This window comes from Chiloscyllium plagiosum, unplaced genomic scaffold, assembly GCF_037043375.1.
Source record: "Chiloscyllium plagiosum isolate Xiang-an unplaced genomic scaffold, Cpla_swu_hap1 HiC_scaffold_18, whole genome shotgun sequence".
NCBI lineage: Eukaryota > Metazoa > Chordata > Chondrichthyes > Orectolobiformes > Hemiscylliidae > Chiloscyllium > Chiloscyllium plagiosum.
In genome coordinates, this window is record NW_028270156.1 from 58,949,156 (window position 1) to 58,971,592 (window position 22,437).

Genomic DNA, 22,437 nt, shown 5'->3' on the forward strand with positions numbered 1-22,437 from the left:
TTGATAAAGAGATTTGATGTTTTCAACAATTTGTACATCAACTTTAAAAGTAGTAAAACATCCTGAGGTGCTTTGCAGGTGTATTATCAAATTACAAAGTCATACTTAAGCCATAGAAGGAAACATTATGTCAGATGACACTCATCAAAGAAGTCTGCTTGAAATTGAGTCTTTAAGGATGTAGAGACCTAAAGATGAACTTTAGCTTAATGTGTAGACAATTGAGGACCTGGTGGTCTGAAGGAATTTGGGATTATGATTCATAAATGTGACAACTTGTCAATTGAAATTCACTGCTCAAATTAAAAGCATCCAGACTTGTGGACAATTGAAATAAGAGATATTAGTTCATCTCCAGTCTTTTAAAGAGTGAAACAAGCAGTTTTGTAAGAATGTGGATTTCAATTCTGCCACTGAGCCAGACTACAGTTACATAGTGTTAGAGTTTACAGAATCCAATGGGGTGAGTAGTGGAATGAGAAGTGTGGGGTGCACTCACTCCCACCATCTCCAATCATTCCCCCCCCCCACCCCCTCCCATCTTAACACAGTAAATTAAGCATCAATCAGACAACTGAGAACCAAATTAGGAAGCTTGGGGGCCAAAGGGCCTTCCACACTCAATCAGGCATCAACAGTGAGACATCAGCTGGGGAAAAGAGGTAAGCCATGAACCAGAGGTCAGTCCTGACCACCAGTGTGAAGACTGCTGAATGTCCTACTGGAGCTTTGATGGGCATTTGCTTGCAATCTGTTGCACCTTGATGAAAGGGAGGGAGGAAGACAGTAAAGAGGAAACTGTAGGATAGTTAGCCTAATTTTGTTTCATGGGGAAAGTGTTAGAATCAAAGAGATTATAGGTTTGCATTTAGAAAACCTCAAGTTAATTGGGACGAGTCAGCACGATTTTGTCAAAGGGAAATCATATTTAACCAATTTAATCGAGTTATTGTCAGTAGTAATTCATGCTGTGGGTAAGAGAACCTGTAGGCCCACTATTCTTGAATTTCTATAGGGCATTTGATATGTTGTCACATCAAAAGTTATTGCAGAAAGGTTCATGGTGTAGTGGGGTAACGTTAACACTGTAGAGAGTGTACATAAATGGGTCTCTGTTTGATTGGCAGGATATGATGAGTAGAGTCCTGAAGGATCTGTGCTGGGGCCTCAAAGTTTTACAATTTACATTGATGGCTTAGACCTTGGGAGTAAAGGCATGGTGACTAAATTCACTGATGAAACGTAGGCAAGAAGGTATGGTGTGAAAAAGACATGAGAAAATTGCTGTCAGATTTGATCAGTTGAGTGAGTGGCCAAGTGTCAGCTGCATGGAGTATAGTGTGGGAAATCTGAAGGAAGACATTTTTTTAAAGGGTAGGTTGGACAGGCTGGGCTTATTTCCACTGGAGGTTAGAAAATGAGGGGCAACTTGATTGAAGTGCATAAAATCCTGAATGGTTTAGACAAGGTGGATATGGATAGGATGCTTCTCCTCATGGGCCTGTCACGAACTAAGGATATTGCACTAAAATTGGGGTCACCCTTTCTGGACAGAGGTGAGGAGAACATTTATTTTTTAAGGGTTATCCAACTTTGGAGCTCCCTGCCTCCGAAGGTGCAGGAGCTGGGATCACTGACTGACTGTTGTTTTTAAGACAGAGGTGGCTAGATTGTTCTTGTACAAGGAAATCAAGGGTTATTGGGAGTTGGATGGAAATTTGAAACAAAAACAGATCAACCAGGTTTTTATTAAATGGTGGAGCAGGCTTGAGGAATGGAATGGGCTACTTCTGCTCTTACTTCGTATGATGGGGAATCTAACATTTCATGCAAAGTCCTTGCCTCTTGGCCTGACTTATAGTGGTCATAGAGCTGAACATCATAGAAACAGTCCAACTCATCCATGTTGACCAGATATCCTAAATTAATCTAGTCCCATTTGCCAGCATTTGGCCCATATCCCTCTAAACCCTTCCTATTCATATACCCAGCCAGATGCCTTTTAAATGTTGTACCAGCCTCCACCACTTCCTCTGACCTATGAGTGAAGTGAAGTCATTTGCTAATCTAAGTGTTACATTTGCCCCTATTATCATACAGTGGTGAACTGAAGCATGTGATTATGTCTAGAATAACGCTAAAGTAGAAGTTTAAGACCACTGACACAGAGAGAGCAATAGACATAAAATATTCACTTGTGCAATTTGGACTGATCTCCCCAACAAATATTCGACTTGCCTGGTTGGGTAAAGCTCCAGCAATGCTTAAGAAGCTTAAGACCATCCAGGCCAAAGCAACCCAATTGATTGGCACAACAGGCACAAATATTCTCTCCCTCCACAAATGATGGTCAGTCGTAGGACTGTGTACCAACTAAAGGATGTACTAAAGGAATTTACCAAAGCACCCTCCAAACTGGGCATGGGCAGTAAATCCTGGTACAACTAGCGATGCCCATATCCCATGAATGGATAACTAAAATGTAATCAGCTACACAGAGTGATCCAATCAGTGAAGACAGTAGCTCTCTGAATTCAGTTTTAGTGTCTAAACCTTTTGCACAGGATAGCATTGTATCCTACCACAGACTGGCTGCTGTTGGTGCTTGTCTTGTCCTGGCCTCCAAGTACAGCAGCAGGTCAATAATCTGCCTGATTTCCAGGCATGCCTGTCCCTGGTCAGCTGGTCTCCCCTGCCTCCTGTCCTCCTCATTCCCCATGGGAACAGGAGGAGTCTGGTTCCTCTGATGGATTCCTCATACTTTAGGATATTTCTGCCCATCAGCCCCCTTTTTTCTCCCACTTTTTCTATGTTTGATAGGGCCCTGTAAAACCAGTAAGTAAATAGGGTCTGGTAACATTCTTCGACAGCAAAATCTGCTGGCACCTTTAGCCCTGGGTCCAGTCTTTGGGCCACCTAATCCACTCTTGTTCCACTTGGTATAAATACCTCCCAATGATTTTCACACATTGACCACTGACTACCAGAGTGGGAAACCTAACATTGCAGCCAACTGTCTCTTTAACAAGTTCAATATCTCATTCACTGTTTCCCTCAAAATGGTGCCCACTTGCCTTCAGTAAAAGGCTAATTTTGTGCACACACAGGGATTAGAGTTTGGTTGCAGCTCGGAGATTTGAGGCTATAAAACCAACCTGTATAGTTATTGGTCTCAGGCGAGAAACAAAATAAATTCCATGCCACATAATGTAGAATTGTCAGACTGGATTCATACCATTCATTGCACCTTACTGCAGGTTGCTTTGATGATAGCAACTGCTACAGACCAGGCCAGATCCCTCAAAATATTTTAAGAAGGTACCCCAGACCCTAACTTTTTCTTATTTTAAAGGCAGATGTGAGGTAGATGTTCCAGGTGTGATGCAGCTGGTCAAACTACTCGGCTTTAAGCAAAACAATTTATTTAGACACTACAGTTGAAACATGAGCAAAGGAAAATGGAATTTAGGATAACTTAACAATTGGAAAACTTGACTGACGCAATACAGCAACTTAACTACGGAGCTGTTCCAATCCAGTAACATCCCATAAACACACCCCTTGGTAAAAAATGTACATTGAAGCACAGAGCCTTACAGGCAGGAGGGAGCAATATCTGAAGAGATTTCAGAGACAAGTCAGTTAGGAATCATTTACTGAAGTTTGCAAACTTTCTGGACACCAGCATCTTGTGATTGCCACAGCAAAACCAAACTAGAAAAGACCTGAACTGGGACAACTGGCCACTCCCCTGGGTCTAGGCTTTCCTTGGACACCCCAGCACCTCTGTCTTTATGACCTCTCTTTAACAAAAAACCAACAACAAAATAACCTTGTTATCATCACACAACACAGGACTTTTGTACATAGGTGCTTGGACATAAGTCCAGATCTCCATCCCTGACCATATAGTGTTGGAAACCAGAAACTATATGTTAGAAAATAGCATTGTAAGTTTCTCAAATTACAAAGAAACCAAGAAAATAAGGTTTTAGAAGTTCCTGGAAATTGTGCTTCACATGCCAGTAGAATGAACTTTTAAAAGATCTCAATCATCATAATGTTATGGCTCCAATTGTCAACCCTGGACTTGGTAGGGAAAGGTTTACAGAATTTTCCCATTCCTGATTAAGGATAAAATACAAGGAGCCAAGAATTGAGAGCTGTTTAGCCCCTCAAGACTGTTCTGCTATCCAGTGTGATCGTTGGCTAGTTGGATGCCTCAATTGTACTTGCCTGTCCATTCCAGCTGTCGGTTGATTCCTTGAGACATCAAACATTTATTTATCTCAAACTTGAATATAGTAGATGATGAAGAATCACAACCTGTCAAGGCAGAGAATCCCAAAGATTCACAAGAGACCTGTGACCAGTGGTGTGCCACAAGGATCAGTGCTGTGTCCACTGCTTTTCATTTATATAAATGATTTGGATGTGAACGTTGGAGGTATGGTTAATAAGTTTGCAGATGACAAAAAATTGGAGGTGCAATGGACAGTGAAGAAGGTTACCTCAGTGTACAACAGGATCTTGATGAGATGGGCAAATGAGCCGAGGAATGGCAAACGGAATTTAATTTAGATAAATGTGAGGTGCTGCATTTTGGAAAGGCAAATCAGGGCAGGACTTACACCCTTAATGATAATGTCCTGGGGAGTGTTGTTGAACAAAGAGACCTTAGAGTGCATTTTGAAAATAGAGCTCCTTGAAAGTAGATTTGCAGGTAGATAGGAAGTGAAGAAGGTGTTTGGTATGCTTTCATTTATTGGTCAGAGTATTGAGCATAGGAGTTGGGGGGTCATGTTGTGGCTATACAGGACATTGGTTAGGCCAGTATTGGTATCCGATTCTGGTCTCCCTCCAATAGGAAAGATGTTGTGAAACTTGAAAGAGTTCAGAAAAGATTTACAACGATGTTGCCAGGGTTGGAGGGTTTGAGCTATAGGCAGAAGCTGAATAGACAGGGGTTATTTTCCCTGGACTGTCAGAGGCTGTCTTCTCTGGACTGTCGGAGGCAGAGGGGTGGCCTTATAGAGGTTTATAAAATCATGAGGGGCATGGATAGTGTAAATAGACAAGGTATTTTCTCTGGCATGGGGGAGTCCAGAACTGGAGGGGCATAGGTTTAAGGGGAAAGATTTAAAAGGAATCTAAGGGGTAACTTTTTCTTGCAGAGGGTGGGGCATGTACGGAATGAGCTGCCAGAGGAAATGATGGAGGCTGGTACAATTACGACATTTAAAAAGCTTTTGGATGGATATATGAATAGGAAGGGTGTACAGGCATATGGGCTATGTGCTGGCAAATGGGACTAGATTTATTTAGGATATCTAGTCGGCATGGACAAGTTGGACCAAAGGGTCTGTTTCTGTGCTGTACACCTCTATGACTCTGTAACCCTCTGGGTGAAGGATGGTCTCCTCCTCTCGATCTGAAGCGACATACTCCATTATCTTGAGGTTACGTCCCTTCCTTTGGCTTCCCCAGCCAAAGGATAAAACCTCTTAGTTTTCAGCCCTGTTAAACCCTTTCAGGGCATGTTTCATTTTTCAGTGTTTACTTGTCTCGTTTTTCCAAAGTCTGGAGAGAATAAGCCCATTTTACTTCATTGCTCATCCTAGGTGCCAATTTAGTGACCAACTGCCTCTGCGATAGGGTTAGGGCTGAATTGAAAAATCGGGATGAGATCTAGACAATGGCTCAATTTTAAATTTCCTAGAAGGAAAGTAAAACCAGTAGTACTGGCCCAGTAGAACCAACTGGTATTTCAGACTTGGAGAGACCAGAAAATCCTGGAGAAAATGGTTGGAGAGAGATTGTCTCCCAGGTCTGGGCAGTTAGCACTGGTAGCGTTCCATATTGCTGTAAGTGCATGAGTACAGCTGTGGCTGGTATCTGTCAGGTACATGTGAACATATGGATGAGAGTAGGCCAATTGGCCCCTTCAGCCTGCTGTGCCAGTAACATCAAGACCAGGTAGAACACAGGTCTTTTCTCCCACCTCTCTTAAAATGCATAACCCACCATATCTCATCTGAGACCTACTAACATAAGTCAGGCAGCAACTTGCAATTTGGACTGTTGTGATGTTGATGTTTTTAATCAATCTGCTTAGATGTGTTATAACACATCTCTGTAGCAGGTAGGACTTGAACTCAGGCCTTATGGCCTGGAAGTAGGGAAACTACCACCATAAGTGCAATAAGTCCCTTAGACGCAACTCTTTTACATAGAAGCTGATCAGATTATTGTCACCTATTATTATTGAGTGAAGGTAGCTATTTTCCTAATCAACCCTTTTCAGAGATTTTATTACACATCGTTGGAGTACGTGGGACTTGAACAGACGTCTTTCAGTTTCGGATAGGGACACTACCACTACGAGAGCCCCAAGTATTTAGTTTTTTTATTTTCGCTTTATAGCTGGAAGTGTCATCACACACAATGGAATGGCTTTCCCATCACCAAATTGCAGTGACTGTTTTCCTTCCCAGACACGAACCACCACCAGTAAAATACCCATGTAAGATCTCAGCTCTTTATTACAAAAGCCCAAAGAACCATCTCAATCAGCTCTGGAACTGTTCTATTTGAGCCTTAAAAGGAACCTGCATTTCTGACAGGAAAACTGGCAGCGAGTAATCAGGAGGGAAGCAGTGCTGGTGGTCAAGGCCATGATTGATCTGGTGGAGGTCAAATTGTGGCCATTAGCAGCCTGCATTGAAAGGCCCTCATACTCATCCCAATTCCAGGTTACATTAAATATTCCTAAAAAAAAAATAAGTTTTCTTTGCGTATACAAAGTTGATAACACTTATTTAAGTTGAGGGCTCTGTTCCCCTTTTTTTGTCCATATCATAATGAGTATTCACTCCTTCTTAGCCATATCAGAGGCTCAGGCGATGATTGCATGCCTGTGAAATGGGCACGTGCCATCGAATTTCCAAGCCTCCATATGCGTTACATCAATGTTTATCTATAAAGTCATAAACTCAAAAGTTTAATGTTTGTATAATAAAAACGAAAAACTGCTGCTAATTTTATTACACGTTGTGATTTAATGTAACAGATGTTCTATGTTTATCTGTGCCAGAACACTCAGGGTTTCAGCTGTGGCCTGTTGCTGGGTTACTTTCAGCCCGGGACTTCTTGGCGAGTCTCGCTTTCCGAGTTTTCCAGTGTACGCAGTATGTAAGACATGCTTCCTCGCCAATGCATACTCCTGAGCCGTAAGTAGATGTTGTAAAATAAACGCAAGTAGCAAGATTTGGAAATAAATTGATGAAAATTTGTAACGAAACAGCAACGTGCTGGAAATGCACAGCAGGTCTGTCAACGCTTCATGATTTAGCTGGAAACCCTCTCCATTTTCTTGATAAATGTTGATAGATCTTCTGCGGATTCCAGCTTTTTACGTTATTGTTTCTAGTTTGGAATGCCAGTGCCATCTCCTGTTTTGCAGAAATTGAATGAGCCATGATTGTTTCTTCACATATACCATCCAGCACTTATAAATAATACCTCTAAAATATCAGGTGTTGTTGATATTTCTTAAAACTTCACTTCACTTTTTGGACACACACACTCTCTCTCTCTCTTTCTCTGTCTCTCTCTGTCACTCTGTCTCTCTCTCTCTCTCTCTCTCTCTAAGATTGCAAATGGCTTCAGTGTCCAAAAGCTAGGGAGTGGAAACATTAGCCTGGTCATGATGTCTATCAGTGACCTTCACAAACAAATATTTGAGTATTTCATGGGGGAGGATGCCAATACGGCTTGTTGGACATATTTTCTATGGCAGACCTGGAGTACTTTTGGCTTTGCGTAATAATAGAAAACACATGATACTGGATTGATGTCAATGCAAACAAACATCGGTAAGGCTGTTTGACAGGCAGCTAAGACAATAGTGTTCAGTTCTCAAAAACTTAAATGATGCCCTTCTCAAGGACTGTCATTTCAATGAAGTGCCAGAGACTTCAATGAAGTCCTTGGGGACCCACCTTGTCCCCAGCATCATGCTCCTTCAAAAGAGGTGAGGAAAATAAAAGTGGGCCAAAAGTGTCATTACCCAACAAGAAACAACAACCACTTTAACCAAATAAACAACTGTGGACCTGGGAAATCTGAATCAAAAACAGAAATTGCTGGCGAACCACAACAGGTCTGGTAGCATCAATGGAGAGAAAACAGGGTTAACGTTTCGAGACCTGTGACCCTTCTTCAGAAAAACTACTTATTGGCAGCTACTTAAATTCTTGCTTCGGTAACTTGGAGGTGGTTGGAATGTTTAAGTCAAGGGAAGGTGTGTATTTTTATGGCAAATTTAAATTTGCAATTCAAGCTTATTATTTCATATGTTACGTCGCTGCAGTTAGCTAACTTCTGTGGGTCAGGTTTGGCTGCAGATAGTCTTTTTTAACTGACCCTGTTTGCTTTTCCATCTGGTGGTGTCCATCTTGCTGCCACTCAAAGAAGATGCAGGTCTGGGAGATGAAGTAAGCACCTGGCCGGCTCAGACATCACTCTGTCATGAAATCCGGGATGTGACCCTGAACAATCCTGTGCAGCATGTCTTCATTCACATCTGGTGTTAACACTTCAAGTGATGTCCAGAATCTTACTTAGGCACCATTAGTAGATCACATCCAATTGATGTGACCGCTTCACAATTCTCTTCCATGTCTCACTGGTTTAAATCGAAGAAAGATAATACAATGGCTATGTAGAGTCATGGATTTATGGGTGTATTGATGGTGTTCGAGTTGTAGACTGTGTGCAGCTGCAGACTATTGCGGGGCTGGTGAAGATCTTTCAAAATATTTCGCCTACCTTGCCATCTGTTCCTTATCTGCTAATAGCATCCTGCCTATTCTTGCGGTGGATTGGTTCAGTGAATTTGCTTCTTAGACCAAATATGTTCCTATATGACCCTGTAGAGGAACTTAGAGTCATTCTTATTTGCTGCTGCTTGTGCCTCTCTGTCTTTTAATGCTATCCATCCTCATCTGCCTGTCCTCCAGCTCTTCATCATAGCTTTATCTAATGTTCTGTACCTTTCCCCATCTTTTAACCTTTTCTCCATATTCTTCACCTGGTCCCTCTTGCTCTTTGCCAGCTTTACTTTCTCAGCCAATTTCCACACTGGGTCAGTGAACCATTGTTCTTTCTGCAGTCACTTTCATCCCCCTTTTAAAGAATTCTCACTTTTCCCAATGTTTCTCAACCTCAGTGGTAAATTGACGGTGGAGAGTGCCAGCAGAGGTTGTATGATCTGCCGTGTTCTTCAAGTTCCTCCATCAATGCCATGTTGTTGCCTTCTTCAGCTTTAGGTGAATCTTGCCCAGCACAAAGTGCTGGCCTTACCCCATATCAGCTGCTCAATAATTTTGGTTGTCTGTAAGCCTCTGACGCAGAAAATACGGGAAGAGCCGTAGTTGTGGGCAACCGGTACCGGAGCTACAAATGTTTATGCAAATCTTGAGCACAGGAAGAGCTTTCGGGCATCACAGATTCTGCTGTAAAGTTTGGGGTTGTCAGGGATGAGACATTTCTTTCGACTTTCTTTCAATACAGCCAATTTGGCTGCTTCCTGCTGTTCCTATCGGGGTGGTAAGTTTTTTACAGAGTGTGGATGCTAGCCTCAAGCCTAACCCACCTCTTTTCCAAACACAACTGAGATTGGTGTGTTCTGCAGACTGTGCTCCTCCAGGTAATGCTCCTGAAAGATTGTCCTGCCAATGCTGCTTCAGTTCAAATGCAGGACCTGCCGAGACATTGGCAGCAACTTTTTCAGAGACCTGAGGTCTGAGAAGATCTGTGGTAGATATAATATTAAAACAGACTGAAGTGAGAACAAATAAGAAAACCTTGATAACCTCTCTCAGTATCAAAATAAAAGAGTTAGTGTGTTTAATGTCTGGAATGACACACCAATGAACAGCATTGGCATGAAGGGGATGAAAATTGTCAGCTTGGAACTGGGATTGGGAGTTGAATGCAGCTTAGTTATACCAAAAGACATGGAGATATTTTCTACTTAACTTGTTCAAAGATGTTATTACACACATGTGGAGCAGGTGGAATCTGAACTTGGACCTCCTGGCTCAGAGATAAGGATACTACCATTGTACAAGAACAGATCTCCCCCCCCCCCCCACACTCCCACCCCAAAAGCATGCAAGAAAGAGTGGTCAACTGCACCCAGCTGGACCAGTAAGGCTAGTGAACTGGGATTGAGAGAAATAAAACAGATTGTTTTTGCAACATCGATTTGACAAACTGAACAAGGAAATCGGAGAAGCTGAGGGGCACGGAGTGATTTACTCCACAGAGATCTTTTTTGTTTGTCAGCATTGATAAGGAGACATTTCCCTCACTCGGAAAGGCAATAAGTCCTGAAGTATATCACAGTCCAAGGATTTAAGCATTCTGTGTTTGTTTGGCATTTTTAAAATGTTGTCATGCTTGTCCCTTTGAAGATCAGCAGTATGGAAGAGCCTAAAGGCACAGTGAATAGGCAAGACAGGGCTAACTATTATTAACATTATATGATCTGCAACAGGCATTTGACAGTCATCATACCTGCCCATTACTGTTGATTAAACTTGACACTCTTTGCACTCCATGAGTCCTTTGATAGGGCTTCATGCAGACACTCAATCAATTGGATCACTGTTAGTTTTGCAGCTTCTTAAGCTTTCTTCAATATTCTGTTATGTCTTTGTTTTCTTTAGCTTCAGTTGTAGAACATATAAGATGGTCTAATATAGCATTATTATACTTAACTGGATAACCAGAACCAGAATCGGAGCTTATTCATGCATTATCAGGTGATGGAGGATGCAGTAGTACAACTAGGAAAATGAACTGTCTTTTGCACAGCACTGGAATTGTCTTTCATAGCAACAATGAGGATTCTGGCATTATAATTTGCATTATAGATATATGGTTCCCTAGGGAACAAAAAAGAGTCAAACTCTGGCTGTTTTTGGACAAGGAAAAATGGTACAAACTTATAGAATTTATCTTATACCCCAGAAGACCGTTCCTTAAAGTAATGAACTTGCTTATTCCAGTTCCAAGCTGAGATCAACACTTTCAGGTAAATCCATATTGTTAACTGACCACTTGATGACCCAATTTGGTAAGAATGAACATGTATTGCAACAATCACACTTCATACACATGCATTATTTTTGATTTGCTTTGACAAAATATTCTATAGTAGTTTAGACGTGTCTTAGGATATTACAACACAGATGCCAGTGTTTATAGTAACATAACATAACTGAGGGAATTTATAAGGCTTATTAATTGCAAAGAAAATGTACAAATCTGAAATGGGAGACACACAAAAGAAATTTCAGTTTCTGACATCCTTCTACCCACCTCTCCCATATCACTGATACCTTACTAAAAGTACTAGCGATTCTCCAGTAACTCATCCAAGTGTCCATTATTCATTTGCAAGTCTGATACTGTAACAGTAATTGTCTTTACTGCAGTGAGTCTCACAGTTAGCCTTTGTCCTTGTTTGCCATCATGGAGTACTTTCAACAGGATGACTTCTCTAACACAAGGTTAATGAGATCCCTTGTGGCACTTCAGTTGCTATCCTAGCTGGGAACAGCTAACAATGCAGGATAGCAAATGAACCAGTGATCTTCTATTGCACATGGTTAATACTATAATGGACAGACTCCCTCAATAAATCATCAGGGGACAGGTACAGATAGTGCGCATTCACTGTGATTGAAACACAATCAACAGTCACAATTAGAGACTACCTCCTGTTCAATTAATAAAGTAAGTGAAAGAACTCCATTATGGCTCATTGGATAATTTATTATCTAACAGTGAAATACAGACCAAAAAAGTGTCAGTTTTGATTGTTAGGCATGCTGCGTAAATGAGATTAGTTACTAGGCCAGTGCAGTTTTCATATTGACTCTGTGTAAAATAGATGATTCAGATGATTCCTTCCACTAAGTGTTATTCTATGATGACTAATGCAATGTATTTTAGGTGTGCGTGAGTTGGTACCACCTACGAAAGCCTAAAGGACAGTCATCAGTATTCAGGCCCTGAGATCCTAGGGAACTAACGTGCCTGCACAAGCATAACAGAGCAACACCTTCAGCCAACCAAACCTAGTACCACTGCACCCTTACCCCCACCCTAACAGCTTCCTCATCACCAGCTGCCTCTCATCCCAGTGGTTGTGGTCATTATCTCAACTTGCAGAGATTAGGTCATTTATACTGTCATAATTGGTAGATCCTGACTTCTGCAATCCCAGCTAGGGATACCACTGATGTAATGGACATCACTATGCAAGAAGAAACTGGTGAAGAGTTAACACGATTCTCCTGCTCCCCTGGAGAACTAGCAGGTCTTATGCAGGGGATAATCTCCTCTGGTATCTATCACCCTTCCTATTCTTGACTTCAGACCCAAGGCCTTCAATCCGACTCAAGCCACCTCCCAGCTGGAATTTCACATGTAGTTAGGGACTCTCTCCAACACCACCTCTTGACTTAATGGGGAGAGTCAAAAGCTCTATCCAATTAACCTCCTGTTGAAATAGAAAAGGGGAAAGCAAATGGATTCCTGGGTTTCACTTCAAATCCCTGTTTCTCAGGTTGGAAAAGAGCCATTGTGCCTTTCTTACATCTCAGAGATTTTAGCGATTTACTTTCTAGCCTCACATTTGCTTATTGGATCATGGACTGAAGCGTATGTAATGCCAGTGGCATTATCTGTCCCATAACACTGGTGTGGGCAAGAGAAATTTAGACAAAGATAAAAGCAACAATATGTAGAAATGTTCACTGTAGAATGTATTGATTAAAATCGAGATGTACCGTTGGATAGTGTTCATCTTCTTCCTTTTTATATTTAGGGATTGTTGCCATGAACTGCTGGGACATGTCCCCATGCTGGCTGACAAGACATTTGCTCAATTTTCTCAGGTAGTTCCATCTTCCTTTGTAATGAATATTTACCCTGTATAACAACAAACACAGAGCATGTAAGTTCTCTTTAGATCAGTGATCTTTGAGGGTTGTTCAAAATAATGAAGGGCTTTGACAGAGGAAGAAAGAAGAAACTGTTGTCACTGGTAGAAACCATAAGATAGAATATGCAAAGGAACCAAAGGCAGCATAAACACAATTTGTTTTTACTGAGCGAGTTTTTAATTTTAGGACTGTTAAGAGCAGTGGAAGCAGATGACATTTAAAAGGGAATTAGATAAATACTTCAAAAGGAAATATTCGCAAGGTTATAGGGAAAGGGGGAAATTCAGATTAATTATATGATGATCTTTATGCTTTTGATCTTAAGTTATGCAGCTGTTGTGTGGGTCATAATACTTCAATTGCCTTGTTACACAATGGTGTCTATACTGCAAAATAAATGGGTTGGATACCATAGCACTGGTAACCCCATCACTTTTCTGAGTTTCTCACTGGTAGAAGCAGTTTGCCCCTAAAAGCAGTCAAGACATATTTTGATCTCTGTATTGTGATACATGTTTTTTTTTCAAATTTCAAAGATATACTTTATTCTTAAAAATATCTTTATTATCATAGTCACGAAAACAATTTGGTTCTCTACAATCACATATGAAGAAACAAACAAACACTGGAGTTTGACTCTATATCCAGCAAACAAACACAAGGCATTTCTTTCTTGTACAAGATTATATTTTACATACATTTGAGACATTGGGGGATCCGATGACTGAATGGGCCCTGGCCTAACTTCAGCAGAAAGACCTTAAATGGTGGTCTTTCCCCACTGCGCCTTGACAGCAGCTACCCAAGCTTTAGTGCATCCCTCAGTACATAGCCTTGGAATGTGCCAGTCTGCAACACTTGATTGAGGTGAGCTCCTTGCTCTGGAAGACCATGTGCAGTCAATGTCTGTACATGTATTCCATTCACTTGGCATGCCAATGTGTTTGTAATTGCAGAGTTAAAATTTCCATGACACCAGTTTATAGTCCAATTGGTTTATTTGAAAGTACAAGCTTTTGGAGCACTGCTAGCTATCTGATGAAGGGGCAACACTCCAAAAGCTTGTATTTCAAATAAACTTGTAGGACTACAAACTGGTGTCATGTGAATTTTAACTTTGTCCACTCCAGTCCAACACCAGCTTCTCCACATCATGGCTATTGCAAAGAGCACTATAGAGTTCAGAACCGGCACTGAAGTCATTCTTTATAGGGATGTTTACTGTTATCCAACCCAAAGGTCTTTCTGGGACTACTTTATGATTCAGTCTCTTTTCTCTGCCCCTTTCTTTAACATCTTTAAATAGTGTGAGGAGCTCACTGCTTGTCATACGCTTGGTAATCAGCTTCTCCCTTCCCCATGATATATAAGACAAGAGAATAATGAGACCATAGATCAAGTAATGGATGCCATTTGCGTACATCTATGTAAAACTGCATATTGTGCACAACATAGATTCAGCATAGATTTAAAGCAAGGGATAAAAATGCATTCATTGTGACCAGAGACCCAAGGTACTGAGACTATTTCCTTTGTGTTAGAGAAGGCTAATGTAAGATTAAATGCAAGCATTTTTATAATTATGAAGCATTCAAGTAGGTTTAATCAAAAAAAATTCTATTTTCTGTGATTGGAATACTGATGATGAAGTCATTCGAAATGAACTGAAGGTGCAAATGTTATTACAGCATGGATTGCTCTGTTATAAGAGGTGTTGATGAAGGGACTGCAGCACTTTTAAGGGAAAATTATATAAAAGAGACTGAGATGTGTTAAAAATTGCATGGAAGCTTTTAATTTTTCTTAAGCATTCCCGGTCATTAGTCCAGAAATAGTGAGAGAATGACAAAATCTGCCCAAGAAAAATGAAGGAACTGGAAGGGTATGGTGCGCTCATAAACTTACTGCCTTTATCATTGGAGCTCATTAGTTTTGTATTTTAGCAAGTTTAAATATGGGAGAAAAATAATCTCAAAGTGGTAAAGAAGGAAAGGATGAGTTGATGATCAGCGCCTGTACTGCCAGCTCACTTAGTTTGTCTTTGATTACTGTAACATCTAAAGTCCTTCTGTCATCTCAGAATATTGGTCTTGCCTCCCTCGGAGCAACTGAAGAGGAAATTGAAAAGCTTTCTACTGTGAGTATTACTACATTCACGTGGAAATCACAGCAGGTCAGGCAGCATCCGTGAAAGAGAGAGAGAGAGAGAGAGCAAACTAACATTTCGAGTCTAGATGACTCTCCATCAGAGCTGATGTGAAGTGTGGAGGGGGTAACATTTGTGCAGTAGTGTGGGGTGGAATGCTGGGGAGAAAGGATGTTGGTTGTTTAGATTAAGTGATCGGAATGTGAGAATGGTAGAGCGATCATGTGTCTAACAGCCACACTGGAAAGAATAGACAGTCCCACTGGAGTGGGTGGAGGGGAGGGATGACACTGTGACAGAGGATGTAACAAGTAAACTCGATTACCTGAATACCAATTACCTGAAAATCAGATTATCTGAAGGAGATCTCAAGGTCCCGATGGAAACATTACATCAAAGACGTGCTTCCAACAGTGATCACGTTTTTGTTTACAGTGATTAAACTGGCTTAATCTTCAAATGACTGCCCGCCCTTTCTCTCTCTCTCTCCACACCTTCTACACAGGGGTGTACCCTGAACACTCCTTCCCCCATAATCTCTCCAACATTGTCCTACAGGGCAAAGGTGGAACCTGTCAAAAAGTGTGCACTATTTGGAGACTTTCCCCACAAAGGCAACTGCAGCAGTCTTGTTGGTGTCCAGTCCAGCTGCCCCAGAGAGGGGGCAGGTGTGTATGGGGCTGGGCGCCAGGCGGGGGGGGGGGGCACGGTGTTTCACAGGATTGCAGGCAGGGGGCAGTGTTGGATGGTTTTGGGGGCTGGAGGTGGTGTTGGACGGTATTGGGGGCGGGGGCGGTGTTGGACAGGGTTGGGGGTGGGAGGTGGTGTTGGACGGTGTTGGGGGGGTGGGGTTGCATGGGGTTGGAGGCGGGGAGGCAGTGTTGGATGGTGTTGGGGCGGGGGTGCGGGGATGCACAGGGTTGGGGGCAGCAGGGCGGTATTGCACAGGGTTGGGGGTGGGAGGGGGGGGTTGCATGGGGTTGGAGGTGGGGCAGCGGGGCGGTGTTGCACGGGATTGGGTGCAGGGGGCGATATTGCATGGGGTTGGGGGCGGGGGTCGCGGTCTTGTGCGCTGTATGCTGCTATAGTCTCCTGAATGGGGAGCAGACTTTAAAAACTCTGAGCCCCAGAGGAAAGGCATTTAATCAATTAATTGAATAATCCATTATCCGAGCGAAATAATGCCCGCCCATCTCGTTCGGATAATCGAGGTTCCTCTTGTAAAGCTAAAAGAAAGAGAAGGAATGGAAGTGGGTTCACAATCTGAAGGTGCTGAACTCAATATTAAATCCAGCAAGTGCCTGGTCTGAAGATGAGATGTTGTTCCTTCAGTTTGTGCTGTGATTCGTTGGAGCACTGCAGCATGCTGAAGACAGACAAATGGGTGTGCGAGCAGAACACTGTGTTAAAATGATCAGCTACAGGAAAGTCAGGGTCATGCTTGCACATGGACTGAAGGTGTTCATAGAATCCCTATAGAATCATAGAATTCCCACAGTATGGAAACTGGCCCTTCGGTCCAACAAGTCCACACTGACCCTCTGAAGAATATCCCACCCAAACCCATTCCCCATTGCTCTACATTTACCCCTGACTATTGCACCTATCCTGTGAATCCCTGAACACTATGGCAATTTAGCATGGCCAATACACCTAATCTGTATATCTTCGGATTGTGTTCTGTGTTTGCTTTTCTTCAATGTAGAGTAGATTCAGATTGTTCATTAGATTAATTTCTCAAGTAAGCTGTTTGAAGTGAACATCACTCAAACTATCTCATTGCTTCTTCACAACCTGTCTGTTGCAGCTTTACTGGTTTACTGTGGAGTTTGGACTGTGCAAGCAAAATGGAGAAATTAAAGCATATGGAGCTGGTCTGCTGTCATCCTACGGTGAGCTAATTGTAAGTGGTGCTGTATTCACTGCGTTTCATGCAAAACAACAATCATTTTTACTCATGTGTTACTGTTTTTCGGAGTGGAATTGTTGTATTCTTGTTCTCTCTCATTTTTTTCTTTCACTCACACGAGGAGTTCCCATGACTTTGTGTTTGACTAATGGACATTCCATAAGACCATAAGACAATAGGAGTGGAAGTAAGGCCATTCGGCCCATCGAGTCCACTCCACCATTCAATCATGGCAGATGGGCATTTCAACTCCACTTACCCGCATTCTCCCTGTAGCCCTTAATTCTTTGTGACATCAAGAATTTATCAATCTCTGCCTTGAAGACATTTAGCGTCCCGGCCTCCAGTGCACTCTGCGGCAATGAATTCCACGGGCCCACCACTCTCTGGCTGAAGAAATGTCTCCGCATTTCTGTTCTGAATTTACCTCCTCTAATTCTAAGGTTGTGTCCATGGGTCCTAGTCTCCTCGCCTAACGGAAACAATTTCCTATCATCCACCCTTTCCAAGCCATGTATTATCTTGTAAGATAATGTCGAACTTTGTGGCATTTTGCTAATCATTGCATCTTATTTCCTTGATGGGATTTATCAGGCAGCACCTTCCCTTTCAAGATCTATGTTAACTGCTGGAAACTAGATCAATACAGTGCAGATTATTAAATTTCTGCTTAATAATATAGCTGATTTATAATCTCCTGGGCTCTCCAGAGTCCAGTGATAGTTCTAGAATGATTGTTGATACATTACCATTGACCTGGTTTTTCTCAGCACTGTGGACAAAATATTGTAGATTCTTGGATGGGATGAGATCAAAGTCATTGGTTGTCTCTTTAGGAGAGATCATGATATTCATCTCATCCTTCTAAGTTTAGTAGTCATTCAGAATGCTTCTTATTCTGTGTTGATCCTCCATTTCAAAGCCATGTTTAAATTTTAATACTCCCACCTCATCTCAGATTGCCAACTTACTAAGACAACCTTCTGTCCTGATTTTGCCTCATTGTATTTAGCTCCTTGTGCATCAGGTAAAGACAGAATTAGTCTTTGTTCCAACATCCCGATATTCAACTAGTCTGTCAGTATGGGCTCATACATGTAGATACTAAATGATTGTTTGCACTCATGACCTGTAATCATTCAAGATCGATTTACCGAGTCAGCCCCTTATAAAAGGTGAGGACTGTAGATGCTGGAGATCAGAGTTGAACAGTGTGGTGCTGGAAAAGTACAGCAGGTCAGGCAGCATCCAAGGAGCAGGAAAGAAGAGGTTGCATTCATAGGCTCTTCCTGATGAAGAGCTTATGCTCAAAACATCGACTTTTCTGCTTCTCCGATGCTGCCTGACCGGTTGTGCTTTTACAGCACCACATTCTTCCACTCAGCTCCTTGTAAAGACATGTTGGCATTTTGTTTGATTTACTGAGGAAGAATAAGGTATTGCTTTGTTTATATTACAGACAATGTTCTGTGCAGCTTTAGAAATAAATAAAATGTTTTAAAAATCTGTGTGTTCCTTAATACAAAAAAGCCGATGTCAAACCTATGCTACCACTTAACCTGAAAGTTTGGTTTGAGTGATTTTTCACCTGAAACTGAATCTGACGTTTTATGCACAGCACTCCCTGTCTGATGAACCCGAGTTACGGGAGTTTGACTCTGACGCTGCTGCTATGCAGCCCTATCAGGATCAGACATACCAACCAGTGTATTTTGTTTCTGAAAGTTTCAATGATGCTAAAGACAAACTGAGGTAAGTGGCTTTGTCAAAATGTAACAGTTGAATGCTTGTATAGTGAGCTAAAGATAAACATTTACATTGATCATTCAGCTAATTTACTCAAGATATCTCTTCTAATCACAACCATCTCATTTCTGGAAGAAATTTGGGACTGGATTAGTAAACTAATAATCTGGATTAACAATCCAGAGAAGTGATTTAAATCCTGTTTTGAGCATTTAATAAGAATCTGAAAGTAAGACAAAAATGCTTCAGATAAAATGGTCAGGAAAACGTTAGATTGGGTTAAAAATCCAACTGGTTCACTGATGTACTTTGAGGAAGAAAAACTGCCCTTTACCTGATCTGGACTCAATGTGAAGGTTTTCCCATAGTTGAGTCATAGCTGCATCTCTAACAGCGCTATAACACAAGGACTGCAGCAGTTCCAAAAGTGGCTTACCGACATCTTTCAAGGGCAATTAGAGATGGACAATAAAAACTCATTTAGCCAGCAATGCCTACACCTCATGAATGAATTTATAAAAGTGCTCTCAAAGCATAATTCCTTTGGTAGAGTTGAAGGATGGAGTAATATTTTATAATGGGGAGAAGACTAAATCAACTAACTATAATTCAGTTTGTTCTTAATTGAGGATTGGCTGTTATATTTCAAACTCGATGCTAACTTTGTGGCAGTTTGGGAGAATCACATTCAATAATCCCACAGATTTGTTAATGGCAGGTCATGAGTGACAAATTTAATATGATTATTTTGACAAGTATATCTTGATATATTCATACATGATATTTTAGAAGATTCAGTAAGGTATTTGGCTGGAAGCTTGTTATATAAATTCAAGTGTATTGTATTCAAGGAAACATTACAATATAATTTGATATTGGTTCACCAGCAGAACACAGAGGATTAAGGCAAATATTTATTGCCCAAATGGAAAGTGTTGATGTGTATATCAGGGCTCATATTTTGCTCTGAATGTATGGAGAAAACAGCACTTTCTTTTAAATTCAACTGGTCACTTTCTCAATAATCTGAAATTTGCCAACCACGACTTGCTCCTTAACTTTTTCTTGAACATTGTATAGTTCAAACCTTGTGGATGTTATGCTTATTCAGGAGAACCATTCTGGAAAACAAAAGATTATGGTATAAAAGTTGAAACCAGCATTTAATAATCTGAATCAAGCAGTTGTTTACACTGAACATTATTTCTGAAATAAGTTTGGCTTTTGCACTTACAGAAAGTATGCAGCCAACATCAAGCGGCCGTTTTCAGTGAAATATGATCCATTTTCCAAAACCGTGGAAGTATTGGACAATCCTCAGAAAATCAAGACTTCTTTGGATAATCTGAAGGATGAGTTGCAGTTGCTGACTGATGCACTGAATGTTTTATCCTAACATTTGGCTCTGCATGCAATCATAGAATGTACTTCATCTCTATTACTGTTGCATTGTAAGCTTCATTTATTTGTGAGTCAGACTTTTTAGCTTTCATTCTAATGTAGCCATGTGTAGGAACAGGCAGGAACATAAAGTTGAAGAAAGTAGGGATTTTGCTTCACTGCCTCTGCCAGGTAACTTTTATTTCTTTTGCCTCCTGGAATGTTAGAGGAGGTGGAGGCAGGTAAAATTGATTTTTATCACTGTAGAAAAAGGGCCCATGATGAATGGGCGGCTTGCTTTACATGGGCAAAGAAAATGACAAGCCATGCTGAGTTGGTTATTGCAACACATCCCACTTGATTACAAATTGTGCAAGTGGATAAGCTTGCTTGAATGAATGGGGAACTAACTTCGATGTTGTGGCTGCAATCCCCTTCCCTCTCTCAAAATTGCCTCTCTAGATATTTTCTGCCGAAGTGAATAACTTCATAACTACCGTGTTAAATCGAGTCTGCAATGTGTTTGTCTGTTTCTATCCACATTCTCCTGAAGTTTACTGCTGTTCTGCTCAGTAGTTTCCCAGCTGCCAAGTTTCTATCATCCATAATATTGAAAATTGTACTCCTTTCATCGAAGTTCACATCACTTTTATATATGTGTAACAAGAAAAACAGTGGTTCTAACTTGCGTCCCTGGGGAGTGCCAGAGCATATTTCTCGGCAGTCTGAAAGACATCCTGTTGCCATTACTCTCTTTTGTCTTATTCTTTCAGGTATTATGCACTCATTGTCTCTGTCCATTTAGCACCACTAATTTATGAATATGTTTGTTGTAAAGTCATAGTCATAGAGATGTACAGATGGAAACAGATCCTTCAGTTCAACTCTTCCATGCCGACCAGATATCCTAACTAATCTAGTCCTATTTTCCAGCACTTGGGGCATATCCCTCTAAACCCTTCCTATTCATATATCAATCCAGATGCCTTTTAAATGCTGTAAATGTACCAGCCTCCACCACTTTCTCTGGCAGCTCATTCCATACGTTTATCACCCTCTGTGTGAAAATGTTGCCCCTTAGGTCCCTTTTAAATTTTTCCCCAAACCTCTCCCCTCTAGTTCTGGACTCCCCCACCCCAGGGAAAAGGCCTTGGCTATTCATCCTATTCATGTCCCTCATAATTTTATAAACCTCGATAGGTCACCCACATGTTTAAGGTAACTCACATCAAAGTAACTCCGACACTCCAGGGAAAACAGCCCCAGCCTATTCAGCCTCTCCCTGTTGCTCAAATCCTCCAACCCTGACAAAATCCTTGTAAATCTTTTCTGAAATCTTTCAAGTTTCACAACATTCTTCCGATAGGAAGTGTGGAACTCTAATCCATGACATTTGAAGGCTCACATACGAAAAAAGTACTGTGGTACCTTCATCAACTTCCTGCTCCTTCATCAAATAATTCTATCGAGTTACTTTGATGTGAGTTACCTTAAACATGTGGGTTGCCTGTCCCTTACTAAGATTTAATCTTGCCCTGTAAAATGGCATGGTGTCTTTATCAATAACGTCATGATGTTCTGCTTTAAAAGCTGTTAGTATTGAGCTTTGGGAAGTTGATCTGCTTGAGCCAACCCAGGCCAATGGCCAACCCTCATTCAGAGTGTGCATTCTCACTGACAAGCCTGTTGCTGTCATGTTGACTCCAGTTGTTCTTCTCCATGTATTGTGTGGCAGCGGTCAAGTCTAATGTCTGTCGCAGGAATCTTACACATTCGGGCTGGAATGTTGGCTTTGCTCTGTTAATGTAATAAACATTGTCTTGGTTGGAAAGAAAAATCATTCTGTGATTTTGTATTGAATTACCTCTCCAAAGACTTGTTGCGGTGACCATATGAGAAAGCATTTACAAGCCAATGTCCAAAGCACATGTAAACCTGCAATAAAAGAATAAACTGAAAATGATGAAAACGTTAAGCAAGCAAGTTAGAATCCAAAAAAGGAAAATATCCGAACACTTCTTTCATCACAGCAGACAGTCAACATAGCAAACCTCCTTTCAAAGCACTGATATCTACAAATGCAGAAACAAAATAGGCAGTGGGAAACAGAGAGAGAGCAAAATGCAAGCAGTTATTAACCTTCCTGACTTGTCCCAGAGTCACCAAGAATTGATGGTTAGAATGTTTCTGGGAGCAAGTCAGGAGAAACAGAGGATGCACAGTTTGTGTTTCAGGCC

The 22,437-nt window shown here is 41.3% G+C and overlaps 1 protein-coding gene across 1 annotated transcript in view; it reads left to right on the forward strand.

Annotated features, from left to right (window-relative positions):
• th (tyrosine hydroxylase) overlaps positions 1 to 22,136 on the forward strand; it is a 64,207-nt gene extending 42,071 nt beyond the window's left edge. Inside the window, 6 exon segments of the mRNA XM_043706153.2 lie at positions 7,094 to 7,229; positions 12,902 to 12,971; positions 15,100 to 15,156; positions 16,973 to 17,068; positions 18,693 to 18,826; positions 20,057 to 22,136. Coding sequence (XP_043562088.2) covers positions 7,094 to 7,229; positions 12,902 to 12,971; positions 15,100 to 15,156; positions 16,973 to 17,068; positions 18,693 to 18,826; positions 20,057 to 20,216 — 653 coding nt within the window. The 3' untranslated portion in view covers positions 20,217 to 22,136.
• The last annotated feature ends 301 nt before the right edge of the window (positions 22,137 to 22,437 follow it).